We start from the raw sequence: 17,206 nt of genomic DNA, 5'->3' as shown, positions 1-17,206 counted from the left end.
GTAGAATATCCTACTTGGACTTGTTGGACTAGTTGGACTTTCAGCTAGTGTATTACTAATGAAGACTACTGAGTATTCATTTAAAGTGTAAATTTGGTGGGGGGGGGGGGGGGAGTGATAAATGTGTGAGACTGTACTGTTTGTTTTTCTTTAATGTTAATCCCCCTTAAAACATGCTGTTTGTATTGTTAAATACACTTACCCTGAGTTTGGAAGTTGTCTACTTACAAAGCGCAGCATTAATACTACTGCCCTGCATAGAAGTTTCTTCACTCTACATCTGTTTATTAGTGAAAAGCAAAACGGCACAAAAATAAGCAGACACTTTTTTTTTTAATAGAAACAGTTTTCAATATTTACAACAATACTTGCATATTTTTGTGGATACGCAAGCATTTGTAAACAACAAGCAGCATGTAGGGTTATTACAAAACATATTGCATCAGCCACAATCTAGGCATCTTTACAGTAACTCTTTATCCAGTTTTCTTCTGTTTTATTACATTTATATCTTACAACATTGCACTGCTTTGTTAAACTGGGAGAGAGGGGAGGGACTTCAAGGGATGCTATGACATAGCTATTAAGATACTCTTCCCTATTTAAATGTAAAAAGTAAAAAAAAAAACCACGTTAATCAGCTTGAAATATTAAATAATAAGTTAAGGAAAAACTGGTATTTTTATTTATAGTTTGTAAAAATTACAGCTATACTTACATATTTTACAGAATAGATAGGTAAGTGGCATATATCATAATAGACTAATTATGAAACCGTTCACATCAGCAGTCTGCACGCATTTTTGTAGCCTGACCAACTCCTGTACCAAAAACAGTATTATTGTATTCACTTTTGCTTTGTTGTATGACCTTACCTTTCACTACCTCTGCAATGTATCAGTTTCTGTCTCCTTGACTATCTCTTGTGTTACCTTTCATGGGGGTGATAATTCATACCAAACTGTACACCAAAGAGATGTTTAGCAAGCTTGTCTTTTAGCAAATAGCTTATTTGCCTTTTGAATGGCTCGAGTTGCATCACCACAATCATAAACCATCTTTCCCTGGCAAATAAATATAATCTTTCTCCACATAGAAAATAGTCTTTAGTATACATTTGTTATGTATATCAGCAGCTATCCAAAATTTGTTACCAGGCCTATCAGCTTTACTTGACTTCCATTGTGTGAAAGAGCATCAGCATTTTACTAAGATAATGAAGTGCATAGCATATGCCTCGGTGATGCTGGACTTTATTTTCCAAGTTTTGGGAAAAAATTGTAATGCACAGATACAATGATTGTTGGTATGCAGTATCGATTGACATCCATAAAGAAATCAAATTGTATGTTCATTTGATTCAATACATACAATTTTGTGTGTGTATGTGATTCAATACATGTGATCAGGTCTACATGTGATTCAGTACTTGTTATGGCATTTCAGCATAGCTATAGTCAAATCATTCATTTTTTTCCTAAAAGATGTCACATTCATAGTCAAGTACCATGTTCCATTGGTCCATCAGTCCTTCCATTTCCACAAAGCCCACTATTTATTCTCATATTTTCACATATTATAAGATCTTCCATATCTATGGAAACATTGCGAGTGGGCCATTCTTCCAATGGAGTGTTGTTCACTTGTAGTTTGCTCTGACCACAGTGTACCATTTTATGTATTCTTCTTTCCTTACATCAAATTGATGCTGGTTTCATAGTTCTGTTCCTACCACCTAAATCAGGCCTAGACCAAGACATGAGATTGTGCTTGAGGAAGGCTCTTAACCTACAATTGCTCCATCCTGGGTATGATGCTAATCCGCAACTTGCAGGGAAAACTTGGGGGTTGATGGCAGGATTTGGCATTCCAGCCACTGTAAAAAAAAAACAAAAAAAAAAAAACAACACCTCACACTGGTGCTGAGGTATCATCCACTGCACTCGGGTCCCAATCCAGGTAGTTTGTTGTATGGTGGGTGCAGCAATGATAAGTGCATGCTCCCAAATGTTGTGTTTGTGTTGAGGGCATGTTATTTATTATGGAAGACATAATTTTGTTATTTCTTGTGTGTGTGTATGTGTGTGTGTGTATATGTGTGTATGTATATATATATATATATATATATATATATATATTATGCGCAGTAACACTTACAACTTTTACTTTACGCTTGTATATATTCGAATGTCTATTTTTAATTTGAGTATTCAAACCCTGATTTTGGTATAATTTGACAGCCCTAATTTTCTTGGCCCAGAATGCTTTAACCTTTTATTCATCCATCCAGTTCCTGCATAAATCAGTTTTATGCTGTAAAAGCAGAACTGCATTTTTGCACCACTGAGTGCAAATTAAGATAGAAACCAACCCTGGACACTATACAACCAATTTGCAGGGCACAAACACCCTGTGCTAGTAGAATCATTCATCGTAATTCTTTTTTCCTCTGAAAAGGTATGCATATGTAGTTTATTTTTATCTGTGTAAAAAAAAGTTCACACAAAAAAGTGTTTTAATTAGAAAACAAAGGATTTCAAAATGGTGAAATAATCATCTGCAGAAAACGGAATTTCAAAATATAATCAATTTGAAGTTACTGTATTACATTTAGTTAATATTGCGTTCTGCTATTCAAAATCAGAAATGTAATTCAGTTTCATTAGTCAGACAATTTTAATTGCAGTAAATGCAATTTCACAACTAAAAATTAATATATTGCTGATGTTCAGTTTTATTTTTAAAAGTGCTTTTTCATTTACATATTTCTTTTAATAAAATAGTGTTGAACAAAGTACACTGTACCACATGCTCGAATTGAACCTTAACTTTCAGAAAACGACAATCCTTCAAGTCACCATGTAACCACTATGACACTAAACTTCTCAGTGAAAAGTAGCAACTAGTGCTGAATGAACATTGTGGAGTTTGGCGAAACCATGGAATTGTTTGAGATATTTGCAAAGTTGGTGAACTGCATTAAAGTCAATAGGAAAGGAGTAACTAAACATCATTTGAGTGGATTATAATGGTGCAATGGCCTTTTAAGTATTTTTTGTTTCAGATATATCTGTGCAGAAGCTTCACATGTTCTTCTTACATGAACAAGAAATAAACTCCTTGTAAATAGTAATAAATCTTTCATTTTTATTATTTCACAGCATGTCCCATGTTTTCTGATAAGGGGAGGGGGGGGATTGGCTCCTTAATGATTTGTTTTGTGTTGTGGCTACAGCACGTGGCCAATTATGGAGCTATGCTATCAGCGCACAAAAGTAAGTACTATGTTTGTGGTAGCAATACTGGTATCCATTGACATACATCTTGTGTAGTATCGTCCGATCATACTTAATGTCTGTGGTCTGTAGTTGGTGTCGTATGTTAATTCTCCAATATCGCAGCATATGTACTCTAAGCAAAACCAGCTGCACTTCCATCCCTACAAGTGTACAGTATATATCTAACTTGTATTACATCTATGTATTTAACTGCTATGATAAAGAAATACTGTATGTTGCATATGTATGTATATACAGTATATATGTATGTACGTGTGTGTGTGTGTGTGTGTATATATATATATATATATATATATATATATATATATATATATATATATATATATATATATACATATATATATATACATATATATATATATATATATATATATATATACATATATATATATATATATATATATACATATATATATATATATATATATATATATATACATATATATATATATATATATATATATATATATACATATATATATATATATATATATATATATATATATATATATATATATAAAAATATATTGTGATGTGTGGTTAGTCCAGATTTCTTTTAAAGTATAAAATAAAACAAGTTTTATTGTCATCCCAAAGTTATCCAAATGGGATCTATCTCTTCAGCACTCACAAAAAACCACAGCATGTAAGCAGTGATGCTGTCGTCATTTTGCAGTTTCTCCCTTCTCAGCTTAAAAGCATAGGCAGGCTTCATGCACAAGTGAGAAAACGGAAAGTGAACACATGACCAGGTCAGCAGCCAGTTTCAAATGTTCCCTGCATCAACCAGCAGGCAAGATGCATGTTACAAGGGCGGAGTGGTGGCTCTGAGGCTAGAGATCTGCACTGGCAATCGGAAGGTTGCCGGTTCGAATCCCGTCAATTCCAATAGGGACTCTGCTCTGTTGGGCTCTTAAGCAAGGCCCTTAACCTGCAATTGCTGAGCGCTTTGAGTAGTGAGAAAAGCGCTATATAAATGCAAAAAATTATTAATTATTATTATTATCTGCGCCAGCTATATATACTATAATATTAATATACAGTTGACCCTTGATATACAACCGGCCTGTGAACAACTTGATTTACGACCAAAATTTTTGTTTTGATTTACGACCAACATCTTGCGTTACGACCTGAATGCGGTCATGTGTATCCGCTTGTGCGATTGTAAACAAACAGCTGAGAGCGTTCGTAAGCGTCAGTCGAAGCCCAGATACATGTGTTTGTGGACGTAATTTTGGTCAGTGCAGTGATTTATATAATTTATTTTGATAATTGCTAAAGAAGGAAGAGAAGGTAACGAAGGTAAAGAAAGCAATCACAATCAAAACGAAGAAGGAAATTGTGTGGAAATATGAGAGTGGTGTTCGTGTGACCGATCTCACTAATATGTACAGCATGTCGAAATCCACCATCTCAACAATTTTACAAAGAAAAGATTTGTATAAAGAAGCTCCTTCCAAACAATAACCACCTTCCATTTCATTCTCCTCCTCCTCCCTTCCTGCAGCCCAAAGATGTCAAATTAAATGGTGAGTACAGTATGAAATTGTTGTTTCTGGTAGGCTAGGCACTTTTTATAACTTTTTGGTTAGTACACTAGAAAAAATATTGGTGTTTTGGTAAATTATGCACATTATACAACCCTTTTTTATTATGAAAAGGTTAAGTAAGTGTTGCTGTGGGAGGTTCGGAATGCATTATGGGTATTTCCATTATTTCTTATGGAAAAAATAGTCTTGACTTACAACCAACTTGAGTTACAACCAGCCCTCGCGAACGAATTGAGTTCGTAAGTCAAGGGTCCACTGTATATATACACACACCCCCACACACACACAGGTCAAATTTCATTACAATAATGTGCTTGGGACTAAAAAAAAAATTTGTTATAACATGGATTTCGTTACAATGGATTTGGAACATAGAGCAGACTTTTGACACGTACAGTAACCAAAACTGACTACAAAATGCTTAACTTTATGGACTTGTTGCTAGCATCAATTGCTGAAAGAAGTTCCAACTTTTTTCTGTAAAGTAAGCTGTTTTAGTTACAAAAACTACACCCTTCGGTGTAGCATGCAGTCTTTAGTATTAGACTTTGAGGACCAGGGGATGGGGATCTCCTTTGGTGTCTAGAATACGCGACCCTGTATCAAAATGGCACACCTCTGTGTCCATAACACAGACTTTCCGGAGCCAAAACCTCTTGAGTTACATAAACGGCACATCTAGGAGAACAGAGCACGCACCCTTTAGGTGACGTCACCTATGAATTCCTATGAATGACGGTTCCATTTGGCTGCTGTCTGTTCTTTTGTGAGTCACCCTTTTTTAACCTCAAACATTTTTACATAAAAAGATCATGATAAAAATTCGGAGGAAATGAAGGTCACATTTGTAAATAAGAATTGTTTTAATGCAGAAATTTGAATCCACAAAATTCAAATGCAACAAAATTTAAAAATACAGTAGTAAAGATTATGGTGTGCAGGGTAAATTCGCTGTGAATTTATAAAACATGTTGGAAACTGGATGAGTAGCATTAACACGAGGGAAGCACAGCAGTCTGTTCTTTTGCTGAAGGGCAAGCCAAAACTGAATCCTTAGTCTGATAAACATGCTAAGTGAAGTTAAACCATACCTCGAAAAACCCTGAAATAAGTGACAGAATCTAACTGTGGCAAACCTCCAGAACGGTCCCAAGTACAGATAAAGTCAAATTTAATTGAAAGTTACCCCAGCCCAAGATATGCCCACAGTGCATCTGGTCTGCAGTAACCCTCCTTTAGCTAAGCTCTGCTGCAAGACTGAATCGTAATTTTTGGGCCAAGTACAGATGAAATATTCATGTTTTGCTGCATTTTTTTATGAGAGATGAATTTGTTGTACTAATTTTGCAGATAAAATAGACTTTGCTGTAGTGAGTTTTTTAAAACATTAATTCTATTGCAAATTGACCTGGTCCAAAAACAAAATAAATCATTAAAACAAGGATTTTGTTAAAGCGGAGTTCATATTGAAATGTAAATATATGTATTGCATGTACTCTTTATTATATGTTAACTTGTACTTTCTCTATTTACTAAGGGAAAAAAAAGAGCACTACTGTGTAACATTTTGCTACCAGACTCATAGTGTATCAGACATCAGCTCCTTGTTTCTAATCTTTTTCACTTGGCCTCCTGTGTCCATTTTGTATTTCATAGGTCCTGTATTTTCATAAAAGCAAATGCATAAGGCCCTTAAAAGCCTCCAACTTAGACAGCATTACGATGAACAGTGCAGCAGATTAGCAAGGGAAAGTAGGTGGAGTGAAGGTTCGTGAGGACCTTAAAGACAAAAATGAGAGATGTTTCTCCAGGTTAATGGCTAGTGAGAACCCTTTCTTAATGAGACAAAAAAATTGTCCTTTCAAAGACAATTAAACTGCTGCTTATGTTGGTGTGTCAATCCGCCATTCATCCTTTTCGTCTTCAAGGTCAGATCGCTATCCTCGCAGGTTTTCACACCACATGGCTACTACCTCCTGCAGAGACTCATAATGGTCACAGGTCCAGTCGCTACACAGACTTGAAAGTGAAAGTGGCAAAGCAGTAAATGTTTATCACATGTGACTTTGGCTAGTCTCTAGGAGGTTTTCTTAAATATGAGTGATATTTATTGTATCTTATGCTGTATAGCAAATTTGACCTCACCCCTATAATTACTGAGATATTCCCATAATGACTTGCGTTCCCATTGCTGGAACATAACCAGCATGGAAGATGATGGATACATGGACTCCTAATATTCTCAGTATAGTCAGCTGATGTTCCTGTCAAATGAAAATACTGCAAGTTGTTTTATAACATAGACAGAACGTACACTTTTCCAAAATAACCATTGCAAGTGACCTAGTAGCTGTAAAATTTCCTATCAAATGGATTTAAATAGAACAGTGAGAGATAAAATTACGCTAACAGACGATGCACCCTGAGTGTCAGCTTTTGATCATTTTTTCTTATCAAGCACTTAACACAGTAGCTTGCACATGAAGCACTGCAGGTATAGCTGCCTGATTTTCATGACTACAGTGGCTTTGTTCCTACTGACTCATCAGCTCTGCTGTTAAATGCGTTCCAGGGGTTTATTGAACAGTTTGCCTTGCTATGTGATATTTTGGTTGTTACATGCTCCATTTCTTTACTTATTGTGCTGCTTTGGCACTCATACAAATTAATATGTGCAGCCCTGGGGGAGTACTGCTGTAATGGGTGCTGTAGGGTATGGAGGGGGTGCATGTTTGGGAGGTTTGCTGGAACGGGCACAGCATGTCATGTGTCAGCACTTCTCTTCTTCTTCTTCATTCTCTGATACATGGCTGATTATGCTGTAGATTCTTAGAACATTTGGGGTAAAATGATTGAGTGTCCTTGATTGAAAGTGGTGGTAGATGTATGACTTTTTTTTTTATTTATTTTTTTATTTAAAACTGAAGGTTTGGCTGTTATGCAAAGTAGCACCCTGTTTTGGGAATAAGCATTATCAAGTGTTCATCTTGTCTTTTGCCCATTCCAAAAAATGTTGAGTGGTTGTCTTCTGCATCTTAAACTCCTGGTTAAAATTCTTGAATCAGGTTATGAGAGCATGGACCAGTTTTGTTATTTACTACTTGAAACTGTAGAAGGAAAGTCACTCAGATAAATATGCTCCCAACCCAAACTAACCTTCCTTTTTTCCTTCATTAACTGGTCAGCTTCTTAGCCTTCATGGTTATCAACTTGTTTTTAACAGGGACACAAATTCAATCATGTGCCAGTATCTTAGCTATGTCTTAGTTTGTTTCTTCTATCCTCTCCTGTGATATCCCTTTTACTCTTCAAGTCTTCCTTCTGTCTTTCTATGGGCACACCAAATGCAAAGATAAGGTGCTTCTGGCTCCAGTCTCTCTAAATGAAAGTCCTGTGTGCAATTTGCTGGTAGTGGCACGGATGGGTGCAGTGACTCTATGTAGCTGTAGTGTTTGTTTTCTCTCTCTCTCTCTCTTTCTTGCACTAATCTGTATTTCCATTTTTATTTAATACATATTTGATCACATATATCATAAAAAAAGCAATGACAGCTTTGTTTTTTATTATAGCCCTTAAATTGAAATTGAACATAAAATGTTTTCCAGTTTTGTTAAAGTATTGTATATCTTTATGTATTTTTATTTTTATCATCCAGAGTAATCGGGTCACTCTGAAAATGGATGTTTCGTACACTGAACATTCTCATGTAATTGGTAAGGGAGGAAACAACATTAAAAAGGTGATGGAAGAAACAGGTTGTCATATACATTTTCCAGACTCCAATCGAAACAACCAGGCTGAAAAAAGTAATCAGGTAAGTTTGATCACCAGTTTACTTCTCGTTGTTGTTTCTTTCTGAATTAATAGGATAAATTAAATCTACATTGTAATAGTTCTATGTAATAGTACAGTTAGTTTCTGTACATGCAGAAATAAAGATGCTTTCACAAGCATTGTTTGACTTGGGGCCTTGATTTTGTGTTGCTGAGTGTTGTGAAAAGGTAAAATTATTTATGCCAGTCTTGTACCTAAAGAGTTTGTTTTTACTGGAATCCAGAATGTGTTCTGAACATGTCTTTGTATGGCATTTAACTGGTCCAGTACATTACTGTAAACACTATGGTAAACTTTGTACTGTAAGCTGGGACCTTAATTTCCGAAATGCTCAGCCAGTGTGTTCAAATACTGTGCTAGTATTATTTTGTCATAGTTGCAATTGTGTAATGAGTAATTTGTTTAACACAACTACCCTGAAAGCCATAAAAACCCACTCAATGAGGAGACAGTTTTATGTACTTACCAATAGTTTGCTTTTACATCACATAGATGCACATTGCCTTTGTCTTTCTAAATGGCAGTCACTTTGCAGTTAGACCTTATGTTTTATAGAGCTAGCAGATGACATACTAAATCTGTTTTTAATATTTAAAGTTTTTCTTGGTAATATGATATAAACCTTCAGGCTTTATGCTAACAGTTTTCTTCTTTGTAGAACTTTGCTGAAAATCAACAATAAAGGAGATAGTAAAGTTGTATGCATTTTGTGACATAATCAGCATCATATATGAACATACTGTAGTTTCTTTAGTTATGTTCTCTACTTGAACTGCAAGCTGGACACTTACTGTATAAATCCAAAATATCAGCCACTTTCTTGCATTTTTACTGTTTGCTTTTAAACCAGCTTTATTTTATTAAAACTTCAAATACATTTCTTTTTTGTATTATTTCTTTTTATTTTATGTAACTGCTGCTGCACTGAAGTCCCAGGCTTTCACATTACATAACTTTTTCAGTGATTTTCACTCATAGACTTCATTCACATAATCTTAACAAGGTGATTCCAGTGTTGGCACACTATTACACTCATTTGTGGAGTGTGACATACCAAGTGATTTGGTCCAACCAGTCTACGACTTGTCATGAAAAAATTGAAACAGCTTTGATTTTGTTTTAAGTCGTCGTGGTGGGCTCTGTGTGTGCGAGAGTTGAGAACCAGTGAGCACTCATTTGGAAGATTGCATAGACTTCAACTATGAGGACAAAGGAATATGAATGGGTTTTTTGGAAATCCCAATGGGAAGAGAGGCTTGTCACTATGAAGTCTCATGTTTTTGCACCTCAAAGAATGAAACAAAGGGGGGGAAAAAAGCCTGAGATTGTGGCTGAACTTGCTGTACCTGTAAAACATTCTTACAGCATTGGCTCTGTTGAGCAGCAGATTGTTGGCTGTTAGAATAGGGTTTGTGTTCATAATAGTTTGAAACTTAGAAACGTAAATAAAAGCCATCATAGATTTGTGTAATTGTTCATGTTGTCTTGTCCTAGTCATGAAATTTAACTTACTCGGGCGACTTAAAGGTTGGTGGCACATTACATTACTTTATGCAGTCAAACAATCACAATGACTAAATCCTAAATGGTAGAGTGTATATGTTCATAAGTAGTAGGTAATGTATTATGGGCCAGTGTAAATTGTGATACAAGTTATATCACTAAATGTGACTCATTTTGATGGTTTTAAAATGTTTACTCCAGTAATGGTTACCTACCATTTTGCTTTCAGAGAAATGTATTTCCGTAACTTGTGCTTTATTGCCATTTTCTAAAGTTAGTCAAAAAATATTATGAAATTGTATACTTTCATATAGAGACTAGTTTGTGCCTATTGTACGATCAGGATGGCTCTGAACTGAGACAATCACAATGTGGTTGCAAATTCAGATTCCTGGACTAAAGTGCAGACAATTCTTTACATTCAGAATTCACCATTCATCTACAATGAAATCTATTTTATCTAGTTCATGGTCATAGGTACTGGAACCTGCCTTGGCAGCACCAAGTGGAAACCAGGAGGTAAACATGGATGAAGTACTGTTCCATTGCAGGGCATACTTGCACTCTGTCATATTGAGAACTAGCAGAGATGCGTTGCGCAGCCCATAGTGGGGGAACCAATTTAATTTTACACCGAAACGTAGCTTGTAGTGTTCGACTCTACAAATGGATATCTGTTTGGTGGAGAAAGGTTCATCAGTGTAAATTTGAATATCAGAAAAACAAACACACATTCAGCTTTATATATTAGACTATTTGGAGTCTTACTTGCTTACAGCTTGGCCACTGCCTGTGTGCCATTTGTCTGGGTAACCTACTTGAATATTTAAATATCTGTGTGTTAGATTAATTGCAGGTCAAAATTGTCAGTGCGTGAATAAGTGAGTGTGGGTGTAGCTTTGAATATGAATATGCTCAGTGATGATTCAGTGATTTTAACAGCATTTTGCTGTTTTGGATCCTGCCTGATGCTTACTGAGTAGACTACAATACAAGTGACTCTGAATTCAGTTTAAAGTCCTTAAATATTTATGGACTCATTAAGGGACTAAGTGTTTAGATAGCAAAATGCTTTTTACAGTGACCATCTATATATATAATTCACTAAGCCGCCGACAAGTAAGACGCCCATGGCGCACACAGGAAGGAGCTACGCCCACCAACTCTAAGACCATTGGATACGACAACAACTCGCAGAGCCACACCCACCAACTCGGACGCGACGGCGTCATTTATGTTCGTCTGTCCTACAGTACACATGCACCTCTGAGCCACGTTGACTTTTCGGTTACGACGCACGACCGCGTGCACCATAGCAAACTGTTTTACACACTACATACAGCAATTCGCATCCGCGACAAACATGCGTCTTCTTAGATGGTCCTGCAGGAACACGGAAAACGTTTCCCCGCCCACCAACACTCCTTATTCCCTGACCGGCGTCCACCGCATCCGCGACAAACGTGCATCTTCTTAGATGGTCCTGCAGGAACACGGCAGACGTTTCCCTGCCCACCAACACTCCATTTTCCCCGGCCTGCGTCTACCCTCGCTCTCTAGGCATTCACACTGCCTGCTCATGTGCCCGGACGCAAAAACTCACCGACCACCCAGTTAGTCCCTTTCGTCTGTGCTAGGAGTCCACATGCACCTCTGAGCCACGTTGACTTTTCATTATTCGTTTCGGTTACGACACCCGACCACGTCCACCATCAAAAACCATGGGAAACGAACAACGAAGCTCCGCCCAGAAACTCTACCCCTCCGCCAACTCGAACAGCTCATCAAACACATACTCGCTTTGGTCTGTGCTGCTGTCCAAATCCAGCTGTGAGCCACGTTGACTGTTCTTTTGCCCTCCATGGTTACGGCTTCAAATATATTTCATGGAAACAACACTTCTTTCAATGTTATAGAAATTCCTGCATCAGGTAACTGTTTGTTTCTATCAGTCGGGTTTTTTGGAAAAATGTCATTGACGAAACTGTTGCTCTCAAACTTCGCAACATGGCTGTTGGCTTTGTTTGCCAACATTGGGATAACGTCGGCGAGGTGGTCACAAACTGCAACAACTCACCACACAAGGACGCCATGTCTCTCGAGGTATTCACACTGCTGGAAGACAACCATTGGATACGCAGAAAATAGCCATGTCAGTCAACGCAGATCAGACACCCAGGCAAACAACACTGAATAATCAATAGCTGCAACTACTTTGCCCGCCCCCACTCCTCACCTGAGTCGGTTTCGTCTGTGTTCAGCAGTGTTTCCCAAACTCGGTCCTGGTGAACCCCTATGGATGCAGGGTTTTGTTCCAACGAGATTCCTAATCATTAATGCCGGTGAAACTCATCCGGGATAAGTTGGTTTTTCAAACGCAGCCGTGTAGCAGATTAGTCTAGCAGACTAGCTGGATGTAATAATCCGAGATGAATGCGCGCCCTCGCGCTGAGTGAAAAGCCAATGTATATTGAGTCTAGAAAACATGATCAGCAAGTCTTTGATAGGCTGCAACAAAATGATGAAAGAACAGGCGCATTTTTTTCACACAAGCTGGGTGGGTGAGTGTTAATTAGTTACTCGAAGGATTTCAAGATTTAATATGCACAAGAGGTAACACTGTAAAAGCAGCCCAAACCAGAAAAGACGGCTGGCAAAAAGTGTCCGACAAATTAAACGTGTGTGCATTGTACTTACTGAAAGCAGCGTTACGGATTTTGCAAATGTTCATTTTTTTCCCTCTGCTTAAAAAACATTAAAAAAGCGGCGTGATTATGCGGCGTATACTAAGCCGCGGGTTGGTATGCAGCGTGTAAAACAGTTTGTTTGTTGTGGATAATTTGCCTTTTACTTTAACACGAAGACAGTTTCCTGTTAGATTTGCCTTTGCGATGACAATTAATAAGGCACAGGGCCAAACTTTCAAAATCATGGCTAGCGGGTCATACGCTTACACTGATTACGTCCCTGCCCTTTGTACACACCAAACTCCCCAAAGTTACTACCATGGTTGGGTGATTTGGTGAATTATATATAGAAAAGCAGCCAAAACCGCAAACAACAATGAAAAGTGTACATGACTCGCAGGTGCATGTGGACTGTGCAAAGAGGAAAACGACTCAGGTGACGAGTTGGGGGTGGGCACATGAAATGTTACTTTTCTTGGTGATTTATTACATTACCGATTTTTCAAATGTTAATTTTCTCCCTGTGCTTAAAAATCATTAAAAAAGCGGCCTGATTATGCTGCGTATGGTACGCCGCGGGTTGGCTAGTTAATAGAAAAAATGCATTTTTGTTTTTGTGGTGAATAGGTTAAAGTTTCAAAACTTGTTTAGCTAAATGTTATGAAGTAACTTATAACTGATGCTTATAAACGTCTAAAAATAAATAAATCAAAATGAAAGTTTGTTAAATTCAGCTTCTGTTCCGGTTACACATTTGATTCAGTTTTAACTTCTTGGTGTCCAAGACTAGGATTTCTTCCTTATTGTCTGCTCACATGCAGTAGATTTATCCTACATATGATAAATAATGTGGTCTAAATATTTTTTAAAATACTATCTGCCCTTTATTCTTTTTCACATTTATTTTGGTGATTTCCATCAGGCACTGAAGTACACTAAACATTTGGGCTGTGAAAAAGTTGAAAATGTAACGGATTAAAGGCATTGATTGCTCTTTGTGAGTTTTGCTTCTCTTTTATTTCACTGAAATTTACTCTTGGAGAGCTTTTATGGGTATGCTGCTGCAATAATAAGACTTATTCTTCCTTGTGAAATATTGTTTTTATTTCCTATTGTCACTGAGTGCCAGGATCTCTGGGTGCCAGGAATTCCTTTTTCAAACTGTAACTTGTTCAACAGTGACTAATTTATTAGACATCAACTCATGAGGTTATTGCTTTTGTAGTGGCAGTTGACATAGGCATTATGACAAAAAAGTAACATGTTTTCAGTCTCCTGGAGGCTGTGTAGTTAGTGCTGTGATACTGGGGTTGACCCACCTTTGTATAATGCAGTTGAAACTATGCAGTTGTAGTTTACAATTTGAGTGGAGAATTAAAGGTATGCCTCTGTGTGCTAAGTTCATTCTCTTTTCACTTGTGTTTTTTTTTTTTTTTTTTAAATAAAAACCACATTCTCAATTTTTATGTTCTGTACATTAAATGTTAAATCCATATCCCTAGCTTGAACAGCCTTTGGGAGAATAGAATTGTGCAGATAAAGAAAGTTGATTGATCATTTGTTCTAAGAACTGGGTCAGTTAAGTCAAAGAGGGATGTGAGATTGGAGGAGCAATATGTAGCCTCTAAGGTATATATTAAGTGGTATATTACTTTCACATAAACATGTTTTAATTCAACATTTGAACAGGTTAAATGATAGTGTCTTTGTTTTTAGTGTACACAATGGGTGACTAAGTACACTCCGTCCAATTATGATATACAGTAATCCCTCGCTATATCGCGCTTCGACTTTCGCAGCTTCACTCTATCGCGGATTTTATATGTAAGCATATTTAAATATATATCGCGGATTTTTTGCTGGTTCGCGGATTTCTGCAGACAATGGGTCTTTTAATTTCTGGTACACGCTTCCTCAGTTGGTTTGTCCAGTTGATTTCATACAAGGGACACTATTGGCAGATGGCTGAGAAGCTACCCAACCACAGCGCATATTATGTATTAAATAAAACTTCTCAAATATATTGTGAGCACGGGGGCTGTTCACACCCCTAGAGGCCACAGCCGCTCCTCAAAAAATGCTGAAAGATTACCTTCACAGTGCTCCCTTCTTTGCTGGGCTTACATGTGGCTGCTTTGCAAGCGATATGCTTCCAGCATGGTGCTTCGCATACTTAAAAGATCAAACAGCACGTATTGATTTTTGATTGTTTGCTTTCCTCTCTCTCTCTCTCTCTCTCTCTCTCTCTCTCTCTCTCTCTCTCTCTCTCTCTCTCTCTCTCTGACGGAGGGGGTGTGAGCAGAGGGGCTGTTCGCATACTGGCCTAGAGGATACGGACGCTCCTCTAAAAAATGCTGAAAAATGCTTGCTCCCTTCCTCGCAGCTACTTTGTCCGGCGGTGCTTCGCATACTTAAAAGCCAAACAGCCCTATTGATTTTTGACTGTTTGCTTTTTTCTCTCTCTCTCTCTCTGACGCGCAGTCCTTTGAAGAGGAAGATATGTTTGCATTCTTTTAATTGTGAGATGGAACTGTCATCTCTGTCTTGTCATGGAGCACAGTTTAAACTTTTGAAAAAGAGACAAATGTTTGTCTGCAGTGTTTGAATAAAGTTCCTGTCTCTCTACAACCTCCTGTGTTTCTGTGCAAATCTGTGACCCAAGCATGACAATATAAAAATAACCATATAAACATATGGTTTCTACTTCGCGGATTTTCACCTTTCACAACCCCCGCGATGGAGGAGGGATTACTGTATTTATAATAGAAAATAACTTCACTGATAACAAACTTTTGTTATGTTCACACTTATCTGATGATTATATGATGTAATAAATTTTATAAGGGGTTAATAAATGAATCAGTACACACGTGTACATTCTGAGAGATGCATAAATTAAATATATTCCCTTTTCATTAATTTATCTGTATACTGTACTATATATCTGTATGTAATTCATCTGATTTAATGAACATCCATCCATCCATTTTCCAACCCACTGAATCCGAACACAGGGTCACGGGGGTCTGCTGGAGCCAATCCCAGCCAACACAGGGCACAAGGCAGGAACCAATCCTGGGCAGGGTGCCAACCCACCGCAGGATTTAATGAACATTTTTTTTTTAATTTTGTAGTTGTCTGCCTGTATAAATGTGACTTGTTCAGGTGGAGGAGTTACATAACTTGTTTGACAGCTTTTCTCACAGCTTAAATAGGTCAAAAAAGGAACATGTAATAGGTTGAGAAAAAAAAAAACTAAGGTTTTTGTTTGTTTCCGTAAAGTATCTCTGCATTGTAAGGATGTGTAGCATATGAAGATTTTTGTTGCAAATGAAGAAAGGCCCCTTTGTTTGACAAGTCCAGCTAAATTCACAGACAGCAAGGATTCTTGGAAAAGATTCTTGATTTAATGAAAAAGAGATGGATTAGATCCAGATTGACATGAAAGATCTTTCAAGAGCAGAGTTTTCAGTAATTTTTGGAGAAAGAACAGCTAGTTTGAAAACCCACTATTGAACTTTTGGCAAACACAGGTTAACTGGAATTTATTGACAAATTGTTTTACCACTGCAACTTACACAGGCAAGTCTATATGCATTGTAAAGATGATCCTCTGTCCTTTTGGAAGCTAACTGTCTGGCAACTTTAAAAGCAGACGGAATAATGACCGATAGGTCACTTTGATAAGCAAATGCTCAAATAAACACAGTTGCTTAACTGCAAACATTTACAGTATAAATGCTCCATCAGTCAATCATGGCATCATAAAGAGATAAATCTATAATCATTTTAAAGTGAAATGTCTGCACTCTTTTACTTAGTAAAAGTCGAATCTTTGAAGTGAAGGTGATCTTAGTTACTGAGTGAAAACCTTCTGCACGCTTGGTGTAGGCTGTGCAGGGGCCATTTTGGCATGCTGCAAAGACAATAGGGAGCATAGAAAACATGGAGTGTACAGTTTTACCAGCTCCATGATGCAAAGGATGTCTTTGACAAACCAGGAAGTAAGCGTATTGGATCTCAGGACTGGAACAGTTATGACAAAGGACATCATGGAAGGAATTGAAACAGCGAACTCCAGAATTCTTGATTGAAGGCTCTGCAGGTTGGTTTTCCTAAATATGGCGCACAACACTGTGAAGAGCAGAGGAAAAGTGGGAAGCCAGGGTTTAACTGATATGAAAATAACAGAACTGATGTCATTAATTGCCATGAAAACAACTTAAAGGTAGACAATTTAATGAAAATGACTTGAGAAAGTAAAGAATATGATTCATGTTGATCTTAAGCTGGACTCTTCCATTAGCTGCTGCCCTGACTGCGACTCTCT

At 37.3% G+C, this 17,206-nt stretch overlaps 1 protein-coding gene across 1 annotated transcript in view; it reads left to right on the top strand.

The window, feature by feature from the left end:
• The window catches only part of LOC114646965 (protein bicaudal C homolog 1-like), a 370,919-nt gene that overhangs the window by 267,718 nt on the left and 85,995 nt on the right, over positions 1 to 17,206 (top strand). Inside the window, exon 5 of the mRNA XM_028795402.2 lies at positions 8,508 to 8,666. Coding sequence (XP_028651235.1) covers positions 8,508 to 8,666 — 159 coding nt within the window. The remainder of the gene's footprint in view (positions 1 to 8,507; positions 8,667 to 17,206) is intronic.

Source organism: Erpetoichthys calabaricus, chromosome 2, assembly GCF_900747795.2.
Source record: "Erpetoichthys calabaricus chromosome 2, fErpCal1.3, whole genome shotgun sequence".
Taxonomy (NCBI): domain Eukaryota; kingdom Metazoa; phylum Chordata; class Cladistia; order Polypteriformes; family Polypteridae; genus Erpetoichthys; species Erpetoichthys calabaricus.
This window is presented reverse-complemented; position numbering and strand designations above follow the sequence as displayed.